Genomic DNA, 26,674 nt, shown 5'->3' on the forward strand with positions numbered 1-26,674 from the left:
TATCTGTCAAAATTAGATTGATTTCAGATTTGTCCATCATCAGAGCTAAAACAATTCAGTCAATGACGAAAAATTACCGGTTAAAGGGATAGTTCACCCAAAAATTAAAATTCTGTTAGTATTTACTCTCCCTCATGTTGTTCCAACCTCGTAAGACCTTCGTTTATCTTCGGAACACAAATTAAGATATTTGTGATAGTGACTACAGTGGCTCAATCTTAAGTTTATCAAGCGACGAGAATACTTTTTGTTTGCAAAAACAAACAAATTAATTTCCTTCTCTGTAGGCCTCTAGTCATTTAACTTAGTATGATTGCGTAGAGCTATGTCACACGTAGACTCACTATTGGCCGACGCTGGTCATGTGTGTGATGCGTGTGACGTACAACACAGAAGCTTACGCTATTACACTAGTGTACTGACTCGAGGCCCACAGAGAAGGAAATGAATAGTTGAAATAAAGTCGTTATTTTTTTTTTTTTGCGAACAAAAAGTATTCTCGTTGCTTGATAAACTTAAGATTGAGCCACTGTAGTCACTTGGACTATTTTAACAATGTCTTTAATAACTTTTCGGGGGAACAAGTTTCAATCCCTGAAGAAGCCTATGGAGGAGTGATCCAGCTCTCGGATTTAATCAGAAATATTTAATCCGTGTCCCGAAGATGAACGAAGGTCTTACGGGGTTGAACAACATGAGGGAGAGTAAATACTGACAGAATTTTCTTTTTTGGGGGGAACTATCCCTTTAACGCAACATCTGCTGTAGGCATCTTCATCTGGTGTGTGTGACGGACATCAGCAAAACATCCTCAGAAAGAGTATAACCTTTAGCAGCCGCGTCCCATTAAAGTCTACTTTCTCCTGAGCTAAATGTATGACAATAAGATTTTTAATGTCCATGATGTGACCAATAACACAGTTTTTGTTTTCTATGGGAGCTGTGCAGTGATATAAGAGCACACTACCTGAACTGCTGTTTTGTGTCAGCTGTTAGCTTACTAAATTGTGTATTTTAAAACTGTAATGTTGTATTGACGAATCAAAATTCAGGATCGGAACAATCCATTTTATATACACTATTATTTCAACATTTTTCAGTGCTCTTGTCCCATTACTGCTCTGTGAGAAGATTTTTTATTAACCTTTGTGACTAAATAGTATTCAGGCTTTGGATATGATCCTCTTTTCTGAAATGTCATGTTGTCCTCTATAACACATGATATTGGGGAAGGAAGGTCTCATTTGGGCAGTGCTGTGTCATTTGACCCAGAATCTGCTTTTCTTACGAAAGGGCTATATAAATTTAATTTTGCAAGTATCATTTTTCTTACAGAGGTTTGCATGACTCTTCACTGTCGTTTTTGTCAATGCTTGTACTTTTACCTCTGTATATTCTACTGATAAAAATCTGGTGTTTGTCTCAGTTCTGAAGTGCCTCAAGAGTACAAATAAAAATGTCAAAAAGTAGTTAATGTCAATGCAGAGAAAAACACCAAGCTCTTGTATTTATTTTGATCATGCTGATATGTACTATTAATTTATTTGAAAGTTAGTGGAGTAAAAATGACACGTTACTATAAATTTGTAAATGAAAGTTTAATCACAACAAGTATTCATATTACAGTATGCCTTTATCCAGAATGTCTAAAAAATGAGAATAATAAAAGAAGAAGTAAAAAATGAGAATAATAAAAGAAGAAGCTATTAATCCAAGAGTGAAAACATTGCAAGCACAGCCATACAACATTTCAGCTGAGTGGATCAAAAGTGTAAATGCAGAACATTTCAAGTGTAATTAAATGAGTTGCTCAAATTCACAAGTGTCAGTATCACAGATCATCCCAGAGTGAGTGGAAGTTGTTATAACATTAGTACGCAATAAGGAGAATTAAATGCTAAGATGTGCAGATGACTCAACTTAACTTTATTTAAAGAGCACTTTCAACACCAGTGGAACCAAAGTGCTGTACAGAAAAATAAAAAGAGAAAATTAAAAACAAAAACATTAAAACAACTATGAGGAGCAATTGATCATTTGAGCGCAAAGATGACAGATTCTGAGATATCGTGTCATCACTGTCGTGTCATGTGATGTAATTCATCCAATGATCATATTTCATCAATTACAGTAAGAAAAAGAGTTGTTGTTGTTTTAGGGAATGTTTCAGCCATGTTTATATGTTTAGATTACATTGTGTGTCTTGCTGAACAAGATGAAAGCTGCAGATGATATGATCCTGTCTTTCACTGCCCCCTTTTGGTGTATTTAGATGTCACACGAACAGTGTATAGTTGTTGTGGAGCCAGCCTAATTATCCTCCAACAAATGAGCTAATAGACTTAAACATAATGTGCATGTCCTGGACTGTGAGGTCAATTCTCGGGTCTTCTGAAAGGTTTTGCATTAATTGATGCATAGGGGAAGAGTGTGATTGTAAGGCAGTAGAAGAGGGTATAATGGTAACAAGGAAGAAGAGATGAGTTCATAACCGAATGTAAGAATGTATGCTTGTTAACGTCAATAATTGACGTCAATAATTGATGTGTCTTATTAATAACTTACTGCCCTACTGAAAATACAAAATGAATTGGTAAGCTAGCTAGTTTTGTCCAAAATGGCAGCTATGGGGAAAGTGAGTGTGAGGGCTGCACTAGCGGCCACACATGGAAACAACTCACGGTGGTAACTCTTTTTGAGCACATTATAAATTATACGAATAAATAACTGGACACACACTTTAGTTTTAAAAACAGTTTTATTAGTTATTTGACTTCGTTTTCCATTTGGGTGCACACATTTAGTTAACTTTGTCAATCTAGCTAATTTCAGGTTCATTTATCTTTAAGTTACATTCTGTGAAATGAATACCTTTCTTTTTGAGTTACGAGTTCGGGGGAGTAGTAATGGCAATTTCAAAACACTGCTTCATGAAGCTTCGAAGCCTTTACAAATCTTTAGTTCCGAATAAATGGTTGCCAGAGTCACGTGATTTCAATAAACGAGGCTTCATTACGTCATAACTGTTTCGAAACACTTCGAAATTTCAATGGTTCACCGTTCACAGCTGGGAGCGATGATCTGTCAACTCATGAATCACGAGGAGTCACTGAGAACCAATGAAGTGTCTGTGGGTTTTACCTGATCTCTGATCAGTTTTATACATATGTAGACATTTTAATTAGACATTAGTATAATTAAAATAAGGTAGTTACTAACTTAGTAGTCTTATTGGCCTGTTTAGCTGAGCCCTTCATAGGACAAACAAAACAAACCCTGACAATTGATAAAAGAACACGTTTACACATGATATTCTTATTAGATGATTAGATAATTGCATTTGAGAGATTTGCAATAGATTGTGTTTATATGCATGTTTGGCCTGGATTTGTGTTGCATTTACACTGTTCTGACCACTAAGGGTCATCGTGGAGACGGGTGTCGGATTGTTTCGAAGCCTCGGCACAAAATGGCACATTGGATTCAACTGTTTCAGTGTTTCACGAAGCCTCGATCTGCCCACCACTACCAGGGAGTCTCTGGCTGGCTGACAGGTGACAGGCAAAAGGACTTTCAACTGACTCAAAGCTGTTTAAGTAGGGGAATGGATAATCGGACTGCGCCATGTTTTCCCAAATCATGGTGGTGGCAGATGGCAGAGTATTTCATTTTTGAGTTGTGTTCTTTTCTTTGCTAGTTATACTTTGTTGTTATGATTATTTAATTGGTTTATATTTAGTTCATATTAGCTAGCATTGGTTTAACATGTGTTGTAGTTATAGTGGTTTGTTTATATATTATGTGTTTGTCCACCCCCTTTTGTGTCAGAATGGCCTGATCAGCCACTATATAAGTTTCCCCCATGTGTTAGTCTAGTAGGTGAGTGTGACAGTAACGTCACAACGGTCGAACAGACACATTCTACTGCTAACACATTGGACACTCGACGGTTGTGGATTTGGCGGTGGGCGACAGCTAGACTGTGAATGGGCTGGAAATGGCAGAAGGAAGTGAGGAGACAGGAAGTGAGATGGGAGTTGAAGAAAAAGGCGGGAGAGGTAGGAGTGATTGGAATGAAATACGATCAAGGAAACAGAAAAAAAGGAGAAAGAGACATCTCATATAGATGAAACAGATAGTGAACAAAGTATGACAATAGTAAGTAAGCAACAAGATGAGGAATATAAAGTGATCATGAAATTATCTCAGGAGGGGTCGTCATTTGGTGAGTGGAATCCGATTCAAATAACAAAATCAATAAACAAGTTGATAGGTGAGATCAAAAATGCAAAAGTATTAAGAAATGGAGCGTTGTTGATTTTCTGTAGGAATAAAATGCAACAAGAGAAAGCCGTAGAACTGAATAGTATAGATGGCAAGAAGATAAAGTGCGTCTCGACTGGAAACAAGGCGTTGGTTCGAGGAGTTATCACAGGAATACCGGTAAATGTTACAGAAGAACAAATCAAAGACAATGTAACGGGCAAAAGTGTTGGAGTTAAAACGCCTTAAAACAACCAGAAATGGGGGGAAGTGTGATAGCCTGTCATGGCGGGGAACAGAACACAGGAAGAAATTGCAAGTTACTCAATTTATTGAAGAGCTTAGACAAAACAATGACACGGGCGTGGAATGATGGCGCAGGGACTTCGATGGTCAGAAGTGATGACAGGAACCGTGAAGTGGTGAAACACAGAAGACGGAATCCACACAACCCAAACGATAATCCACAACGAACGACGAATCCACGAAGAACACGAACACCGGACGAGCGGGATGACAGGACTGGAACACCGACACAGGAGACATCAAACAACGATCTGACAAAGAGGACAAAAACCGGTGAGTATAAATAGGGTGAGGAAATGGACTGCAGCTGGTGGTGATATGATGATCAGCTGGAGCGGATCAGGTAATGACACCACACTCACGCCCACTACGCACGTGCATTCATACAACAACATAAACACGAGACGAGAAGGAACCAGATAATAGTATACCGTGACATAGCCTGTCTGTTATGATTAAGGTTGATGAAGAAAGACTTCCAAGTAGGATATACATGGGGTATATGAGCTATGAGGTCAGGCCATACATCCCTCCCCATTAAGATGTTTTAAGTGTCAGAGATAGGGTCATGTAGCAGCAGTGTGTAAGGGGTAAACAAAGATGTGTTAGATGCTCAGGCGAGCATGAGTATGGGAAATGTGGAGAAGGAGTAAAGCTGAAATGTTGTAATTGTGTGGGGGGGGGGGGGGGGGGGAACAGTGCAGCCTACCGTGGATGTGAAGTTAGCAACAGAGCAATGGAGGTGCAGCGAGTGAGATCGCTGCAAGGAATAGCATATGTAAAGAAAGGATCCAGAGAAAAGGAAGCCTATAAACCAGAAACCAAAGAAAATAAAAGCAGGTCTTGTGAGAAGTGTGAAAAAACTGAGACAAAAAAGGATTTGTTAGCTGTGGGTAAAAGTGAGTTTGTGATGTTTATGGTTGAGGTAATTAACTGTTCGGCACAGACAGGCAGAAAGACAGAAAAGATCAAAATTATAGTTAAGTCAGCGGAAAAATATCTAGGAATAAAAGGGCTTAATTGTGAAGTAGTGAAAGAAATGATAGTGGCAGCAAGCGCAAACTCACAGATATGGGCTGATGGCTCTTTTTGATATTAGCTATATTGCACTGGAACTCCAGAACCCTTACAGCAAATGGACAGGAAGTGAAGAATTTTGTTTCAGATTTAGCAGATGGACCTCATGTAATATGTGTGCAAGAAACATGGTTAAAACCACAGTTGGATTTTGTATTGTATGTATATACTTCAATTAGGAGAGATAGAGAAATAGGAAAACGTGGACGAGTAGCAATTTTTGTTAAAAGTGGGGTAAGATATAAACTTATTAGTAAAGGGAAAGAATATGAATCTGTTGTAATTGAAGTGTGGTCAAGGGAAAATGGTATAAAAATAGTCAATTTTTACAACCCTTGCAATAAATTAGGTACTGATATGTTGGAATTAGTTTGTGGATCAATGCAGGGTAAAGTAGTGGTATGTGGGGATTTTAATGCACACAGCACATTATGGGGAAGTAAAAATACAGATATAAATGGATTAGTAATAGAGAAATTTATAGATGAAAAGGAGCTGGTGTGTTAATACATGGAAGGGGCACACGGTATAATAGTTCAAGTAATACAGAAAGTGTTATTGATCTAACACTAGTGTCAATTGGAATTGCAGGAGTTAGTGCATGGGAAGTAATAAGTAGATGGGTAGTGATCACTATCCAATAATAACTAAGATTGGCATAGAGGTGCACCTGGATGGGGAAGCCTAGATGAAAATTTGATAAAGCTGAGTGGTAGACATTTCAAGAAATTAAGGAGATTAAATGTGTAGAAATATTGAGTAGAGATATAACAGATGTGGAGGAAATGAATAGTGCAGTAGTTGCAGCCATTATACAAGCAGCAGAGGAAACAATTCCTAAAAGCAAAGGAAATAAACGGGGAAAAGTGTGCCGTGGTGGGATGAGAGCTGTAGAATAGCAGTTGAAAGAAGAAATAAAGCGTTTAGACAGGTTAAAGTTTATCATACACTAGAAACATTACTTAGTTATAAAAGGGCACAAGCAATAGTTAGGAAAACGATTAGATCGGCCAAAACGCATGTATTGGAGACAATATTGCAATAAAATTGGAAATGAAACTCAGTTGGCAGATATATGGGGAACAATTAGAAGAATGAGTGGATTAGGTAGAAAGGTGGAAATGCCAGTAATAATAAGAATATAGTTAGTAATGCAGAAAAAGCAGAGCTTTTGGTAGAAACCTTTGCAAAATTAAATCCTATTTATCCAGGATAAATAACTTGTTAACTGTGACAAAACAAGTGATTTCATAACATCTGTCCTCGTGTGAAAAGGCAGCATGAGAGAACACCTTCTCCCCATAAAAAGACCATTGCACATCCTGCGCACAACTATACTGATATGCTTGGACCATGATAAGTGGTTGTTGACTTCGATACCCAGAAGCCTCGTCTGTAGTACCTGCTCAACATACATATCTTTAATAACTAGATTCAATTTGGGTTCACTCAACAACATGTCAGATGTCATTAAATCCACTCTTAGTTTAACTGGTATATGCTCCTGTATGTATAAAGCAACACCACCACCCCATACATTTCTGTCTTTCCTAAATATGCTGTACCCTTAGATATGCAATAGCGAATCTTCAAATGTGGAATCTAAATGAGTCTCAGTAATTCCTAATATGTGTAAATGACCCTCTAATAGAATATTTAATATATCAATTACTTTATTTCTGAGGCTACGAATATTTAAATGTCCCGACTTTAGTCGCTTCCTAGGCAATTTTGCAAACAGCACCATTGTCATTTATCCATATTGCATATATTACCATTTATTATTTCAGCCACTAAATATGATTTCCAAATTCATAGAAACCAGGTCTTAACATATAAACTTCTAAATGTTGAAACTTCATCTGTGAATGTGAACTTCAACTTCACATTCATTCCACCCATTCCAATGTCTGTGTCCATTATCAAGTGAGTACAGTAATTTTCCCCTCATAGTCCTGCTGAGAAGTTTATTTTAGTCCATCTTATAAATAGATTCAGTGCACTCCCTCTCGCACCATGTATCGTGAAAAGTACAAAAGTACAACAACAACAAAAAAGCACTGCTTACTGGCTTCCCTGTTTACTGCGCCCCGTTACGTAAAACACTCAGAGTCTATGAATTCATCACGTGTTCAAAAATGAATAACCAAAACAGTTCTTGTCATCAGAAAGGAACTGACATTGATTCTGTAAGCTACTGAGCCAATGTCGTTTTCCAATACACTCTAGTCAGCATTCTCCTGATCGTACGTCTTGAGGAACAGCTCCACCTTCGCTGGGTCCTCAAAGACATTGTGTAAATGGCCTCTGGATATTTTTATAGTTGCTGGGTAGAGTAGGAAAGCCTGGAAACCGGCATGCCGAGCCATGACAGGATAACACGACCTACCCCGGACCTGTGTTTCAGGCTATAATCAGCTGTGAAGCGAATATCCTTTCCGCCAATCACAAGTGGTGAGTCCCTTGCTGCCTTCAAAATCCTCGCTCTGTCAGTGTATCTGAGGCACATAAAAATCAAGACCCTAGGTTTTGAAGCCACATATCCCCGGGGGGGTCCTACCCGATGTGTTCTCCTGATCACCGGTGGCGCGTCTTTCAGTGTAGGAAACCATAATGGTAGTTGAGTCATGACGTATTGTAGAGCATTTGAAATTTCCCTTCCCTCGCAAAGACCATGGACAACAATGTTATTTCTTCTGCTCTGATCTTCAAGGTCAGCTAACTTTGTCTCAACTGTTGTCATTGTTTCTGCTAAGGCTGTTGATTTCTGGTCCACACTTGCGATGCGAGCCATTGATTTTATGTTTGCCTCCCGAAGGACTTTTGTTTCCTCTTTAAGTTCTGAGAAGTCAGCTCGAAGTGAGTCCAAACGTTGCTCCAACCGATCAAATCCTTCCTTTGATGCTGCTTCTGCTTTAGAGAAGCATTTCTCAAGTGCCGTCTCGATGAGTGAAGTTAGCATTTCAGCAGACGCCATGTGTTATCCGTCTCTGCAGCAGGTCGTGGAGTCACTTTGGTTTGGCGTGGCATATGCAATGTCAAAAAATACCCAAAGCATTAAAAAGAAAAAAGAAAACAGTCTCCAAAATATACCCTTTACCGCAGTTTTACTTGAATCAATTTAACATATGGACTACGTGCTATGCCATATCATGCAGGAGGGGAGTCCAAACGCAGCTACATCCAAGCAGCCATCTTGGGTTCTTCTTTAAATCTAAAGTATAAAATCTATTAAGTATTAAATCTCTGAAGTATAAACTGGTATAATTTCAATGTAGTATTATGCAACTGGTTTAATCATCATTGTTTTTTTAATTTTTAGTTTGAGTGTATTTGATAGGAACAATGTACACGTACACCAAATCCCTTTCTGATAAGAACCAGAAGATGCTCAATAATACATATATATATATATATTTCAACCTGGAATCACTAAAGACCTAACATGTTCAACATTGCAGAAAAACTACCATGCCAAGAACCTTATGACTAAATGTTGATTAGTTTCAGTGACATTTATTTATTCTAATTCGGTTTTTATTTAATGTTTGGTCTATTTTTGGGAGGGTTACAACTTTGGTGGTTAACATATTGTTTCAGAAATTCAAACAATTAAAGATATTGAAATTAGTTCATTTGGTTTTATGTTGTTTCAGTTGGCTATAAAAAAATATATATTATTAAATTAGTCTTAAAAAGAGGTAAATTATCTTTAAAATTTGTATTCATATTCAGTTATGGTCAGTTTACACCTAGAATCGGATCAACTTACCCCTAACCTGGGGTAAATTGAGCCACAGGAACTATTTTTTTAATAAAAATTCTATGTTTTTAGAACCCGTTGACATAGATGTACTCGGATCATTTACAATAATTGATAACATCCTGAAATTAGAAATTAGAGTTATGCCGTTGTAGCCTACAGGAAACACACCCCTGGGCTGCGTTTCCCGATAACGATGGATCTTAGCACTTACGAGCATTTTCTACGAGCGACTTTACTGACGTTCGTGTTCATTTCACGTGCGTTTCACAAAAACGCACTTAGCGCAATCGTGCGCAGCTGTGCTTTAAGAGCTACTTAAGAGTCGCTGTCCGTTTGTCAAGTGCTGAAATGTCACGCTCGTAATTGTAGCACACGCTTGTATTTTGAAATGTATAGGCTAATTGTTTTCATCTGATGTGCATTTTCTACGAGGCCAATAATCTATAAAAGCACAAACCTATGGGTGGGGACACCAGCAAAATGGCTAAACCAAAAAAAAACAAAGAACATTTTTTTTTTTTTAAAGAGGAGATTAATGTCATTTTCACAGCAGAGGAAGAAAAGGCCTTGTCAATACTTGGCACAAGTGCTTCAGATGGCATTAGTGGTGGTATTGACACCCATGGAGGAGTAGGGGTAACTCAACCTGAGCCTGGTCAGGTCCTTCATGATCAGAGGAACCATCAGTTTCATCTGCCATCTCCCAGCATCAACCATCTCCCAGTCCTCCAAACAACCCTCCCAGGCCTCAGCCTCTATCTTCAGTTGTCCAGACTGCAGCCGCAACATCTCAGCAGTTTGAGAATGTTGAGAACATGATAATTTGAGAATGTTTGTTGTTGTAGTAAGGACATATGAGAGTGTCCTTAACAGGGAGGAGGATGAAGAGGTGGAGAAGGACAAAGATGGCATGGGACCACATGATGGTCAACCAAGAAACAGGCTACATGGCTGGTTTTCGTGCATGTCAGCAAGTCATTGACATATATTTTTAGTTCATCCTATTTCCCCAGTCTTTGAAGCATATTACACCTTTTATTTTATTTTTGTTCATTCATTTAATTTAGATTAAAATTATTAGATTAAATCATTTATTTTTTGTTGTTGTTTCCTGCCCTTTTTAATTATTTTAGTTATAAATTAATTTAAACAAAAAACGAGTAATAAAGTGTACAATAAAGTACAATCAAAACCTTATATTATAATCACATTGCACTTGAATAAAGTTAAATGTGTAATGTGCCGGTTGTCCTGCAGGAGACCTCATAACTCTGTCTTCGTAGGATGCACTTGGGGATTTACGATTACTCCAGAGCACTCGCAGATCTACGATGATTTTCAAATGCTACTTAAGTTACCATGCTTTTGGGAAACAGACCGTAATATTAAGATCATTCGTATGATCGTTTTTACGATCTTCTTAGGCTTACGATGCTTTTGGGAAACGCAGCCCTGCTCAGTTCATTTCTCATAAAATGGTGTCAATGCAGGCAGATGAGATCAGTAATATAATATTGTTAAATATTAAGTGTAATCTAGCCCCTTTTATTTTTGAAAAACGGTGAAAAACCCATTGAAATGTAGGACATTCCGGTTGTCTGTGTAGATTATGTTGATAACGTGTAAGATGACGAAGGAGGTCTGGAAAAAAAGAGTAAAAAGCCGAAATGCAGAAATAAGGCAGAAGTGATTAATAATAATAAAAAGAAGACCTGAGTTCAACACAAGGTATCAGTAAGTTTGTATACACACATCTACACATACACACACATGGTGTCAGAAGTTAGCCTAAAGTGACGATGGCACAAGGACTTCGTAAGATTGACCCCCTCATCTTTGACGAGAACATTGCGGACAATTGGACTAAGTTTAAGCGCGAATGGCGCATATACAGCAACGCTGGTCTCTCAGCTGCAACCGAAAAAATGCAAGCATACACGTTTCTCAACCTCGCTGGTCCCGATGCCCAAGATAAATACGACATGTTCACTTTCGAGGAGGGGGAAGATCCGGAGGATTCAGAGGTACAGGTAAAGAAATTTGAAGAAATCTGCCTGTCTGTAAAGAATGTAATTATGGACAGACATGCATTTAATACAATGAACCAGAAGCCACATTAAACAATGCAGTCCTATGTTGCCACGTTAAAAACACTAGGCAGAAAATGCGAATTTGGCACGTTGCACGACGAACTGATGAGAGATCGATTGGTATGCTACAATGACAACATCCGCTGAGAGTAAAAAAACTAACTTTAAACTCGAAAATATGCATGCTGCATGAGCAGTCTGAAAAAGGAAACAAAGAAATAAATAAAAAAAAGAAGCTGGTACCAAAGCACTAAAGAAGGAAAGTGAAGTTTGTCCAGTGCAATATTTTACGTGTTCGAACTGTGGTGGCCAGCATTCATCTGACTTTCCAGCCTTCAACAAGCGCTGCAATGCGTGTGGGAAGTGGAATCACAATGCTGCAGATCAAGCAAAACACGCATCTAACACAGGTCCATCTCAGTCAAACAGAGCACCCCACACCATACGCAGAGGAGGACAGACACATAGAATTAGTGAATTTGATGCGCAAATTGCATATGAAACAGCAGATCTGTTTTACTGTGAAAGTGTAGAGGTGCCAGCTGATGAGGGAGAGATATTTACCATCAGTCCACTTCCAACACAGGGAAGCAACTTGAGGTGAAGATTGACACTGGAGCCCGGTGCAATGTACTGTCTAGAGGCGTTCTCCAGCACATCGACCCAGGCGCTCATGTCGACCACAGCCATGTAGTAAACCTTGTGGCCTATGGCGGTCAGATTATAAGGACATTAGGTGTCACTAATGTAAACTTCACATGCGGGACACTACAGTTCCATGTTGTTGACAATGATGTAAGACCGCTATTGGGCCTCAGAGACAGTGTCAAATTAGGCTTTGTGCATCTTGGCCCGAATGTGCACGATCTCCAAAAAGGGGACCCTGAGCTAACAGAGTATAAAGATCTCTTTGACTGCAGCACCATAGGCAAACTGCCTGTAGTGTATCACATGCGCTTGGACCCCTCTGTGCACCCTACAATATGTGCTCCCACACGAGTGCCATTTGCAATGAAAGACAAAATAATCAATAAACTCAACAGAATGAGTGAACTGGGAGTCATTAAGTCAGTTCAGGAACTCACTGAGTGGGTCTCGTCTATGGTGGCTGCACATAAAAAAGATGGTGCCGTAAGACTGTGTATTGACCCTTTCCACCTCAACAAAGCCCTTCTCAGGCCACATCATCCCATGAAAACAGTGGACCAGGTGATCGCTGACATGCCAGGAGCCGAGATGTTCAGCATCCTTGATGCTAAGTGTGGGTTTTGGCAGGTGCCACTCAGTGAGGAGTCATCAAAGCTGACAACCTTCATGACCCCAGTGGGCCGATATGCCTTCCTCCGAATGCTTCTGGGATATCCACAGGTAGTGAAGTTTTCCAAAGGTGTATGGTGCAGCTCTTTGAAGGACAACCATGTGCTATCATTGTTGACGACATCCTCGTCTGGGGAAGCAGAAGAGAAGAGCATGATCTGCGCCTCCGCCAGGTCATGGACAGAATACGTGCCATAAGCCTTAAAGGGTAACCAAACCCCTGGTCAGAGACTGACTCCACCCACTGGCAATATTTGAAAAATGCTGGAAAAGTGGGCAGTGCCCAGCGGAGGGGGGGGGCGTGCACCTGAGACCTGCCTACATCTCTCTGTAGGCAAGGGCGTGGTTAGCTGGTACACTGACGTCAGAGGGTACCACAACTTCCAATAGGAAAATTCAACTGCAGTAGCCACCGTTCAACCGGAAGAGGGCAGCACTCAGACGTTTTTACACAATATATTGTAGAATTAAAACACTTTAAACCCAAATGTCAAAAAATGTACTCGAATCAATGAACAGCATTTATGAAGCTCCATTCTTACAGATCATTAACTAAAAAAAGTTGTTTTAGTGTTTAGTTACCCTTTAAGCTTAACCCTGACAAGTGCCGTTTTCGGGGTGTTGTATGTGGGTCACCTTCTAACTGACCAGGGCATAAAACCCGACCCTACAAAGACGGATGCAGTCCGTTCAATGCTAACCACAGCAGACAAGCATGGAGTCCAAAGTTTCTTGGGTATGACAAACTATTTGTCGAAATTCATCCCGGGCTATAGCGAAACCACAGCACCCCTGGGTCAACTCCTGCTTCCGGATGAAGAGTAGTGCTGGCAGGAGCACCACATGGCAGCATTCACCAGACTTAACCCTTGTGCATCAATTAGAAAAAGTTACACATAGCTACAAAGAGGACATAAAAATTTGAATCTTGGGAGCACAGACTTAAGTTTGGTATCATTTTAAAGTAGACCCTTGGCAGATTATTTCTGAAGTAAAAAAAATAATAAGTAAATCCAAAAAAAAAAGTTATATAGGTTTAAGTTTATGAAAATTATTTATGAACATTTTTTAAAGAAAATTACAGTGAAATAGTAAAATTCCAATAAAAATACACACCTGTGCCAAATTTTATGCAGTAAGCATTAACACAGGCAAAATTATAAAAAATAAAAAAAATTCTGAAAAAGCCACAAATGTCCATAAGGATGCACAAGGGTTAAAGAACTACTCACAAGTCCTCCTGCACTTCAGTACTTTGACGTGCATCAGCCGGTGGTGTTATCTCCAGATGCTTCGCAGCATAGCCTGGGTGCTGTCTGCCTCCAGAACAACAAACCGGTGGCGTTTGCCTCAAGAGCACTTACAGAGACTGAGTCACGCTACGCTCAGATTGAAAAGGAGCTGTTGGCCCTTGTCTACGCTTGTCAGAAATTCCACGACTACATATATGGCCGTCCAGTGACTGTCGAAACTGATCATCAGCCTCTCATCACTATTCTAAAAAACCACTACACTCAGCTTCTGCGCGCCTTCAGAGGATGATGCTTAAGCTGCTGCGCTACAACCTCAATGTCATTTACAAGAGAGGCAAAGAGCTATGCCCAGCATATACCAGGACATTGAACATGAAATCTCCAGGTGTGCTCATTGTAGTGCCCTCAGACCACACCAAACAAAGGAGCACCGTCAATTGCATTATATACCAGACTTGCCATGGGCTCTTACAACCGCAGAGGTTTTTGAGTGGGGGGGAAGGATACCTGGTGCTCGTTGACTCGTTCTCCGGCTGGTTTGAAATAGACCAACTCCCAAACGTGACCAGCACGACCATTATAACCAGGCTAAAGCGCCACTTTGCCACCCATGGAGCTCCTCAACAGCTAATGACTGACCACGCAGCGTATTTCACAAGCAGGGAGTTCCAAGAACTTGCCCACATATGGGACTTTTGCCATGTCACCAGCAGCCCCCACTACCCTCAATCAAATGGGCTAGCTGAGAGGGCTGTACGCTCAACTAAACACCTGCTGGAAAAATGCGCACGTGATGGTACAGATGTATATGCGGCACTGCTCAATTTACGCCAATTTATACCAAGAGATGGGCTGCCCTCACCAGCCCAGCGGCTGCTTTCTCGGCGCACTAAGACTCTCATTCCCATGACCAAGGTTATGTATGTGCCAAAGGTAGAAACACAGGTCTGGGCAGCTCTGACACGGACCAGACAGAGAGGAAAGACACATTATGACAGATCAGCCAGACCCTTGGCTTCATTGCAAGCAGGGCAGACAGTCAGAATACAGACAAGAAGGGGATATGACAGATTGGCGTCGGTAATAGGAAGAGAACCGCAGCCAAACAGCTACCAGGTCCAGTCCGGAGATGTGACATATGTGAGAAACAGGCGCCACCTCCTATACACACCTGAACAATACAACCCCCCCCACAACAACAGAGGCCCAACTCAACCCCGATGGTGAAGCTCTGCCAGAACCCCAGCGTAATGTTGAACAGCCGCAAACAGAAACCACCCGTATGTGTCACACGTTCAGGAAGAATATCTCTACCTCTATTGCAGCAGCCCTGCTCTTTTTGGCTGAAAAAAAAAGTTGGAACAATGTTGTATTCTGTTTTGCCATGTTAAATGTTGTATTCTGTTTTGCCATGTTAAATGTTGTATTCTGTTTTGCAGTGTTGTATCCTATTTGGGTATACGTGTCAGGTTGTACACTGTTTTCCAGTTCTACTGCACTTATATAGCAGATAAAGCTAAGGGCTAACTGTTATATACTCATCATTAAGAAGGGGGATGCAGATTATGTTGACGTGTAAGATGAGAAAAAAAGAGTAAAAAGCAGAAACGCGGAAATGATTGAATGAATTAATGAATAATTTATTACTTTTCTTTCTTTTTCCTCTTCAGAACATGATCATTAGTAACAGAACATATTTTAACAAGAAGATAATAAAAACAAAATCTCAGCATGCTCAAAAGAAAAGAAAAAATACAGAAAAAAAACGGAGAAAGAAGAAGCTAACTTATATTTACCTTCCCCTTTTACACATCTAGCCTTGGAACGGCTATACTGTTTTCTCTTTACAAAATATCATAATTTATACTTATTGAGAGAAAAAAAAATTTAATCATTTGAAGTACATTTATCTAAAAATAAATCACACAATACAATTATAAAATGAGAAAGAAATGGCAAGAAACAGACTGTTTGGTAATTCAAATCAACCTCTTGAAAAAGAAATGAGACATCATGAGACATTTGTCCCAAGTCCACCTTAATTCATATACTTTTCTAATATAGACATTTTAAACCTTCTTTTAAATTGCACAATATGATTGCTTTCCTTAATTATTACAGGTAAATTATTCCACAGCCTCACCCCATTGACAGATATGCACATGCTTTTGAGTGTGGTGCGTGCCATTGATTGAGAGAGATTTCTTCTCCTTCTTAAATTGTATCTACTATCTCTTTCCTTAAACCATTTTTGAATATTACTAGGAAGTACTTTGTTTTTAGCTTTGTACATAATTTGTGTGGTCTTAAGATACTCTGTGTATTTAAATTTTAATGTATGCAATGTTAAAAATAAATCATTTGTATGTACATAATTACCAACATTGCAGATTATTCTAATTGGCTTTTTCTGCATTGTGCATATCGTCTTAAGGGTGGTTTTATAGGTATTGCCCCACACTTCTGTACAGTAGTGCAAATAAGGAAGAAAAAGCGCGCAGTATAAAATATACATTGTATCTCTGTTCAATATGTGTCTCACTTTACAAAATATACCATTAATCTTTGCCAATTTAGAACTAATATAGTTGACTTGTGGTTTCCAGCTTAGTTTCTGATCAATTATTACTCCTAAAAAGGAGTTTTCATAGACTCTTTCTACTCTGGAATTATCACACAGTACTTCAATAGTTAAATCACCGGGAATTCTACGCTTCCCAAAGATCATAAATTTAGTTTTCTTTATATTGAGAGATAATTTGTTTAAATCAAACCACAATTTAAGCTTAGCCAATTCTTTAGAGACAGTCATCAACAAATGTTGGAGATTCTCTCCTTCACAAAATATATTTGTATCATCGGCAAAAATTACAAATTTCAACAAATCGGAAGTTTTAACAATATCATTTATATATAATAAAAATAATTTTGGTCCTAGAATTGAACCTTGTGGTACACCATATATTGTATTTTGGAGCTTCGACCTTTCCTCCCCCATCTGCACATATTGTTGTCTATGTTCTAAATAGCTTTTAGCCCAGTTTAGCCCTATTCCCCTAATTCCATAAATTTCCAATTTTTGAAACAAAATATGATGATCTATTGTATCAAAGGCCTTTTTAAGGTCTAATACACCTATAGCAAACTTCTTATCATCAATACTGGTTGTTAATTCTTCCACCAGGTCTATTAACGCCAGAGATGTAGAACGGTTTGTTCTAAAACCATATTGACTATCAGTTATGATCCCATATTTATCAATAAAACTATCCAATCTAATGGAGAATATCTTCTCCAGAATTTTAGAGAATTGGGTAAGCAGTGAGATTGGCCTATAGTTAGTATAAAGATTCTGTTCACCAGCCTTAAAAATAGGGACCACTTTAGCTATTTTCATATTTGTGGGAAAATAACCCAATTTCAAAGAAAGATTGGAAATATATACTATGGGATCTACTATTACTGCAATTAATTGTTTAATTAAAAGCAAATCAATATCATTACAGTCTCTTGATGTTTTATTCTTAAAGTTATTAACAATATCAAGTACTTCGGTTTTATCAGTATCTCTTAAAAAAATTGTTGCTGAATTTCTTTCTTCAAAATATTGTGGGACATCGCCCTCTTGTAGAGGTATTATCTCATCGGCCAAATTAGGTCCTGCGTTCACAAAGAATCCATTGAAGCCAGCCACGACTACATCCATGTTTTTAATTATTTTACCATTATCAATAAATTCGTTTGGAAAACCAGTACTGGTTTTTTTCCTTCTAATAATTGAATTTAAAATGTTCCACGTACCCTTTATATTATTTTTATTAGTTTCCAGCAATCTACTATAATAGTCTTTTTTACATTTTCTTAAGATAGCTGTTAATTTATTTTTATATGTCTTATATTTAAATTCAGTTCTCTTCAGTTCTATGCTTAACAAAGTCTTTATATAGAGTATTCTTTTTTTTAAGCTAAATCAACATCCCCTTCTTCATACACACTCTTCCAATCTTGAACTAACAAGTCATTTTTTTATTTATTCATGGTGTGATCTGTTCTTAATCTCCTCTGTATATTTTTTTTTACTGGTATCCAAAATATAGTGTTTACATTCATGGAGTACAAATATTGGCAGATGGTCAGTAATATCATTTATTAACAATCCACTTTCTAAATTGCTACTCATATTATTTGTCAAAATATTATCTATTATTGTTGCTGAGTGGGTGGTAATTCTACTCGGTTTGTTTATACATAGATATAGGCCTGTACTACATTACATCAATAAACTCCTCTATTGCAGGTGATTTACTCGGATTTAGGAAATCTATATTATAATCGCCACAGAAATAAGCAACCTTCTGCTTGGCATTCAAAACCAAGGCCTCCAACACTTCTTTAAAGCTTTCAATACCAGAGTTCGGTGCTCTATAAACACAACTAACGACTACATTCTTCATTTTACCCATATCGATTTCCACCGTTAAGCACTCACAAATATCATCAGGCAGAAATAAGGCAGAAGTGAATAACAATAATAATAATAAAGAGCAGACCTGAGTTCTACACGAGGCGTCAGTGAGTTTGTATACACACATCTACAGTCTGTCGCTTTCGTTACCTTATGAATTACCTCACTATGCATTTTGAGGACGCAAAAATGCGCTCGCGCTCGCTCTCGCGCATGCGCTCTTCGTCAGGACCGTGGCGTCACTATTCTAACCGGCCACGAGAGGACGCAACATATTGCAATATATCTGCAGTGTTGTGGTTCATGTTCATCCACCAAATAAACATACTAATCACATTTAGGCTGTTTATTGTTTCAATACTAAACACCTTTTTGTTTTTGGTTAAAAGCATTAACCTATTTTGTTGAACTGATCTAAGAAAACTCGTCTTACAACCAGGAGATTTGGAAACGTTTACACAGAGATTATTTCCCCCATAGTTTAGCCAATTAAATAATATTATTGACCGCGTCAGGCCTAAAGTCACAATAGATACACCAATTATTATTAGCTATATTATTTTACAATACATTTCGTCAGATGCTCCACAAATGCCGTTTCTTAAAATATGACAGTATTTTCCATAAAGAGAATTTGGCATTGTGCTTTCGTTAAATTTATTATTATTATTTTGACCATTAAAAAAGAGAGTTTGAATTTTGAGAACAGAGAAAATGGACGGACGAATATGTAAAAGCATGGTTTTTGGGGTAAAAGGCGAAAGACACAATAATGATTATGATATATCATATATTAAGATGGGTGTCCACTTTAGAGACAATCACCATATTTATAATGAAACCATCACTTTTAAAAATATATATTAATCATATTATATAATTAAACATGATTTATTGTGACTACTGTAAATCTATATTAAATTAGAATGGAATCTCATTCAATGCTTTCAGAATATTTACTTTAATAATAAATAATGGTGTTTTGGTATTTTATTATGAACATTAATGACAGTATATTTGTTAAACAAAAATAAATTCTTTGATTTATCCAAATAAACAGAAAATAGTGCAAACTTTGCTAAAGTTGTCAGGAGTGGGGGTGGTGAAAGGAGCGAGGACTCAGGTGCAGAGGATGGGCTTTTTTAATAATAAAAATAAAACAAATTACAAACAAAAAGTACCCTGAGGGGGAAGACTTGACTGGACTTGGACTTGGCAGCAGGGAAACACACAGTGTACATATGACGACTAAACAGCACAGGACTGAAAAACAGGGAGAATAAATAGGGAAGCAAATAAAAGAGGGTAACAAGAGAGGACATGTGGGTCAAATGAATCAATAATCGGGTAACAAGATCGGCAGTTAGACAATCAGAGGAGAGCACATGACACAAGGAAACACACATGACAAGCATGTGATCACACCAAACAAGACTAAAACACAAGCAAATGGCCAGTAAAACAAATCACCAGCCATGTGCTCACACAAGACATGACATGAACATGTAAGCCACAGAAACATGACAACATGAACACACACAGCTAGTGTTACACCAGAGTGTGCTACACAGAACAAGACAAAACAGGAGTGTCAGCTCTGTCACAAAACCAAGAAATAGACTATATAGAAGTGACAGAACAATGACAAAAGTGATTGTTTTGTCTAAATTTAGATATTATAAAAAAAACATATTATTTTAGTTAAAGTAGGCTATTTGCATCAATACTGTGTGTTGTTTGCCCTAATGCTGGTTTTACCCCGTGTGTCTGTGGTAAAGACCCATCTTGAAACCTTATAAATGTATAAGATTTTTAAACAAAACGTGCACTTTTATGATTTATTTTCACACAAAATCTGCTGCTGCATCAATGTTCAACACAAGCTTTTTCTCTGCTATTATACACTATAGGAGCAGTGAAAAGTGCCTTTAGCCCGCGTTCGCGTTGTAGCCTACCAGTTTAGTCGCCTAATTTAACCATTTGTATTCTGTAATCTGAAGTGGAAATGTAGGCCAAAATCGCAATATAATATAATATGAGGAGCTTTGACCGATGCACATCTGTTCTGCGAGCAGGAGTCGTATTCTTCACGCATGACTGAACGCGTAACGATATCTGTGATACTCGCTGTCTACTTTTACACACCATTCTTACATGATCCTGATCCAGATATAAAAAACGGCATATACTGTAGTCCTGTAGACAAGTGTGTGTACCGAGAAAACATGATAGCGTGCCTCTTACTGTCTCATTGTGTTTTACGGGTCTCTGCTTAAAGATTATTCACGATGTGCATGTTTTATGTAGGAAAAATTTACATTTACAGAGAAATATTTTTTATATTATTGTATATTTATATATTATATATATATATATATATTATATATTATTATGTTATTGCATCTGGGCCATACTGAAGTTCTGAATTTCTAAAAGTTGTAGAAGAGCCTAGCAGAAATTCATTTCTGAGAATAACGATTTTCTTCGAAATACGAATATCTGCCCTGATGTTTTTACTGAGCTCAAAATAAACACATTTTAAACTGTTGAAAGTTACACCTAACACTGAGCACGATTGAACTACGCATAGGCTACTCATTGGACTATATCCAGGGTATTTTACATTTTGTTTAACAATGAAAAAATACATTCATCATATTTTCACAAAAACTCTGCCATGTGAGCGATAAAATTAATCACTGGCCATTTAGCTGTCAGTTCAGCCATTTATGCAAATAGAGCTTTTGCCACAAGCCAAGCCTCGTCAGGACGCGCGCGCTCGCGCCTGTGTGTGAGTGTGTGTGTGTGTGTGTGTGTGTGTGTGTTGTGGCAGCGCTTTGACTCTGTTGTATTCACTGTTGTCTGTGTGATAAACGCCCCACTGGTCGCGTTGAATGCTCGCTAATTAAAAGCTATAAATTATGTTTCTATAAGGCGCGTCTGTGAGAGAGATAGCGGACTATCAACGACTGCTCTTCAGAATGAGCCGGTAATAGGCCTACTGTCGTAATTAGAAATTAATTAAGAGCAAACGCGATAGGCTAAGTATTTCAGGCTATATATTCCAATTTGACTTTCAGTTGTCCTGAATGAGGTCTAAATTAAATGTAACATATTACTTTTTTTATCTTGAAAATGTTTGTAGTAAAAGTGTGGTAAGTAACCATGTTTTTGGCGGATTGATTACCATTTGTATAACTACAGTTTTACTAATACCGTGGTTAAACTGGTTAAGTTAATTTTTAAGGGATACAATGAGTATACAAGATGAATAGTAGTGGCAGGTTAGCCTATTATTAGTATTTACATAGTTTTATATTTAGTGCAGTCAAATATGACATAACATATTTTGTTTACATAATATGTGTGTGTGTGTGTGTGTGTGTATATATATATATATATATAATCTACACAATATAATGTATATATTATAATATTATATATATTGTGTCTGTGTATAGGCCTACAGTATATAATATTTCTATATACACACATATATTATATAAACACATTTTTTAATGTTAGATACGATTACTCGATTTGACTGCACTTTAAATTAAATTTAAAGCATTTAGAAGACACTCTCTTATCCACTTGTCAAGCTAATTTGGCTTTGGCTTTAAAAGTGACGCAGGCATATCTTTTTTGCAAAGTGTTGTTGTGGGCGTAGACATGCGGTCGAAATTTAGGTTTAAATTTTAGGGGTGGCTTTTAGTGATGTTATCATTTATTTATTATGACATTATTTTACTAGAATAATTTGTAAATGGCCAAAGATGTCTGAAGACAGGTTTTCAAGTTTAATTCTCTCCTCTGTTTGTTTGTGTCGATGGTGGGTGAATTTGCGCGTGACAGGAGGCAGAATGTCTGATATCTACGCGCACAGGCGCGGAACTGACACTCGTGGCGCGCGGAGCTCTTTGTCATGGATAGGCTCGCGCTCATCTGCGTGATCCCATGTGTTTCCGGTTAGCGACCACTAAGAGTGGTTGTGCACGAGTAGAGCTCCAGAAAAAAAAGTGTGTGTCAAAGTTGGGTCTGGTAATGCAGAGGGTGTGTGAAACCTGCGCGCTGTCAGTCCTATCAAAACGCGCTCGAAGTGACAGGCAACACGCGAGCGTTATGTCAACAAGTTGACTTACAACATGTGGGGAATTAGCGCGCTGGCACGGATACCTAGATAACGTTATATTTGGAGCAGAACAGGTTATATCCAAGCGCAGGAGCGAGTATCAGCTGTTATGGAGGAGCAGCGGGATCAGGGTGAGGATGACCGTGTTTCTCTGGCCTCTCCGCAACACACGCACAGAAACACGAACTTCTTCATTGATAATATTCTGAGACCGGACTTCGGCTGCAGGCGCGAGCGGGGCGCGCTCGCGTCAGTGCGGGGTGTTTCTGCCAGGCGCGCGCTTTGCCCGGGTGCCAGCTGCAGGAGCGAGGGGGTTTCATCATCATCATCATCATCATCATCATCTACATCATCATCATCATCCCCGTCAGGCTCGTCCACCGGCTCGTCTCCGGTCAGCGGGCGGGTTACCGAGGCCGAGAGAGGGAACACAGAGACATGTGGGCTGGTCTCAGAGTCATCCAGTGCTAGCCCAGGTGAAGGTGAAAGCTCGCCCGGGAAAGACTCCCTCTGGCCCGCATGGGTTTATTGCACGAGATACTCTGATCGGCCTTCATCTGGTAAGGCATGGTAACAAATATTATACTTCTGTTAAGAGTATTTTATATCTATATAGGTCATATATTATTGTGTTACCTAAACTAAAAGCATGTATTTTAATTCCTTTAGGTTTCTGCTATTTTCGATCGTTGCAATTTTACATTCACGAGCTGGAGAAATATTCCATCTGAGGAAAGCACACACACTGTAGGCTATCACAAAAAGGGTTTCATCAAACCAGACCTAATTCACCAATTGATGAAAAACACACAGGCACAAAAAAGGCCATAATTTACAACATGCACGACACTGTAACATTATGGATTTCCATTTATAAGACAATATTTTTAAATTATTAATTTGAGTTATTTAATTTATTATTATTTTTACAATTTTAAATGCCGCAAATGTTTGCATTACTCATTGAAGCAATGCAATTAAGGAAACGTTGACTATAAACGAACGACAAAATATAAAAATGATAATAATAACTAGATAGTTGAGCTTCTAAAGCTTGTGAAAGCCTTGACTGAATGTTTAAAATAGTTAACAAGCTGTAAGTTCGTAGAATTCAAGACTGAATTTTTTAAATAACAAGGACAATAATAGCCTTATAATAATCATCGTCGTCATCTTGGAAAATGTCTTGTCAGACGCATTGAATAAACGTCGTTTAATAATAAACGTTATGTAAACGTCTTGCAAGAGCAAAAACTAAACTATATAATTGTTGAATAAATATGTTCAAATCTAAGAAATGAGTAAACATAATAGCCTATGTTAGTTCGATTGAGCTCGAATTTTATCTTTACGCTTGTGGCTTCTACGATTATAAGTTAGTGACATTATTCATTTATTTATACTCGCATATTTAGCTTATTCATTTTAATTTCGTTATTTTTTTAATCAGATGCTACATTTTATTTCTCTTTCTCGTTTAAACATTTAAAATTGAATGAATGGATGAATGTTTTTTTTTTCATTCCCGCGGAAGATTGTATAACCTAAAGTCGCTCAGTCTCTTATCTCTTTACTGAATTTTGCATTTAAGAACTGGACGTCACAACGAATATAATTTCAGTGAACACTTTTTAAAATAACCATTTTTTTCTCGAAGAGAAGAACATTTTTTTTAAAAATCTAAAGAAGCCTTTGTCGAGGTTCCGTGGATCTTAAAGGTTCTTCATCTACTTTTAAAACAAGTTAGACATAATTATGCCTCAGAATTTTTTATTTGTAACACAACCAACATCATTAAAATATAGTTCATATGTCCACAATACTAATGTCTATACACATTGATAATACCCAATATCAATTGCCTATGTGTAGAAGATAAATGAATATATCGGAAGCAACGATTCAGATAAAAATGATTCTGTGGTGAAGTAAATACTACAGAAAAAAAGCAAATGTAATTTCAACCTAAATAAGTTAGATCAGGCAAGCATTTAAAAAAAAGTAAATTCTATATTAGTGCTCAATTTAAGCTTATATAAATGAAAGCGTAAATATCAGCAATTATAAAATTAATTAAAACCTACTGAACATGGGCATGCAAAATAATAAGGTTAAATGTTCACTGTTTTCCAGCTGTATTTACTCTGTTTTATTGCTTTTGTTGTTGTGTTTAGTAACTTGCTGTTTCGTGTCATCTGGAGTTCATTTTCTATTCATTCTCAAAAATGATCCATTGAAAGTTACCGTTATTGTGTATTGAGATCTGTGTGTTCGGGCTTTATTGAAGATATGACGTCCGTATTATTAACTTAGAAGTTATGCGTACACCTTTAGCTTGACTTAATTCAGTGTTATACTGTTTGAGTAAAATGGGTAATGCAAATAAACCTCAGCTAAGTAGAAATTACTCAACAAATTTTAACTGGCTAAATTAAATGTAGGCTACTTACTTTTCTTTGTTAATTTTAGTTTATTAAGTAGATTTCGCTTAATTCCATGTGTGACATTTACTTACAAAATCTGTGTGCAAAACCTTGCAAAATTAAGTAAATTTACTACTTATTGTTATACTCAGTGATGTTGAAATCAATCGCATGACTGGAGTTTCCAAGTTACTGATTGTTGTTTAAAAAAGAAGAATCTCTTCTGATGTGCGGCGTGGCATCATGACAACAATACCAGTGCCCTATTGTGTGTGTAGTCCAGACTGGCTTTGACACTTAATGAGCTGGTTGATATTCATGGATTCCTCTCATTGTTGTCTCCACACAAGGCCCACGGACTCGGAAATTGAAAAAGCAGCATTGCTCCAGTGAGGACAAGCGAGGCAGAACCGCGTTCACGGCCGAGCAGCTGCAGAGACTGAAGAGCGAGTTCCAGGAGAGCCGGTATATCTCGGAGCAGCGGCGCCGGGCCCTGGCCCTCGAGCTCGGCCTCAACGACGCGCAGATCAAGGTCTGGTTCCAGAACAAGCGGGCGAAACTCAAGAAGGCCAGCGGCTTCAAGAACGGGCTGGCAATGCAGCTGATGGCGCAGGGACTGTACAACCATTCCACCAACACCGTTCAGGAACAGGACAGGCACTAGCAGAGCAGCCCGATCCCATGAAAGTGTGTATACGGCCTATAGTAGACTAAGTGCCTACACGTGCGAATAGGCCTATCTATAGCACGAATTGTATTTATCGCGCAATACGCAAAAATGAGTTTTTACGCAGTTTTAGCGTGCATATGATACGCACTTTATGGCTTGTAATAGGCCTACGCACGTACTCCACACCAAAGGGGCATTTACATATTACCCAAGGGGTTTACAGTATGTATCATATCCACGTGAAAATTATTTTTTGCGTATAAATTGCACGATAAATAGAATTCGTGCAACAGATACGCATTTTCATGCGATCGTGTTGAAGGAGAGACAAGGATGGAAAGGACTGAGGGAAAAACTATAGTACTTGTCCGCACGTCAAAAATGGGAGTTTACTTTATCAACCTTTTTTTGGACGAGCGGGTGATTTTTTTCTAAAACGCAGCCCTCTGATTCTCTGATTATGAGGATGCAATTCAAATCGCGTTTTGTTGTTTGAAATTTGTATATGCCAAATGGAACTTTACATTTCATAAACAATTCTTGTGTTTATGCTGTTAAAAGCAATATTTCTACGTGCCAAAGATGTTATTCGATTCATGTATTCAGATTACAGTACATGCTACATTTTTATATTTTTCTTTGCTGGTGGGACTAGGGATAATAATGGGAGACTTATCTGATATCAGATATTATTCCATACAAGATATTAAATACTGTATCCAAATAAAAACATTTTGTACCTGCAAAACGCGGAAATGTATTCTCCTGGCCTCCTTGTCCCTTTATTATTATATTTTTCAGAGACTGGAGTAACCAAAGTCATCATACTCGCTTCGTCTTGTTTCGCAATTATGTTTACTCAAGTTTCTCACAGTAAAACGGCTCGCGTAGGCTAATTTTACATGACAGTCT

At 38.1% G+C, this 26,674-nt stretch overlaps 1 protein-coding gene across 1 annotated transcript; it reads left to right on the forward strand.

Annotated features, from left to right (window-relative positions):
• The first annotated feature begins 22,580 nt into the window (after window positions 1-22,580).
• On the forward strand, window positions 22,581-26,510 carry en1a (engrailed homeobox 1a). Its single transcript, XM_077221471.1, has 2 exons — window positions 22,581-23,229; window positions 25,443-26,510. The coding sequence occupies exons 1-2, from the start codon at window positions 22,779-22,781 to the stop codon at window positions 25,754-25,756; spliced, it is 765 nt and encodes a 254-aa protein (XP_077077586.1). The 5' UTR covers window positions 22,581-22,778; the 3' UTR covers window positions 25,757-26,510.
• The last annotated feature ends 164 nt before the right edge of the window (window positions 26,511-26,674 follow it).

This window comes from Siphateles boraxobius, unplaced genomic scaffold (assembly GCF_051911475.1).
Source record: "Siphateles boraxobius isolate OS27281-9 unplaced genomic scaffold, OSU_SipBor_1 83, whole genome shotgun sequence".
Classification (NCBI taxonomy): Eukaryota; Metazoa; Chordata; class Actinopteri; order Cypriniformes; family Leuciscidae; genus Siphateles; species Siphateles boraxobius.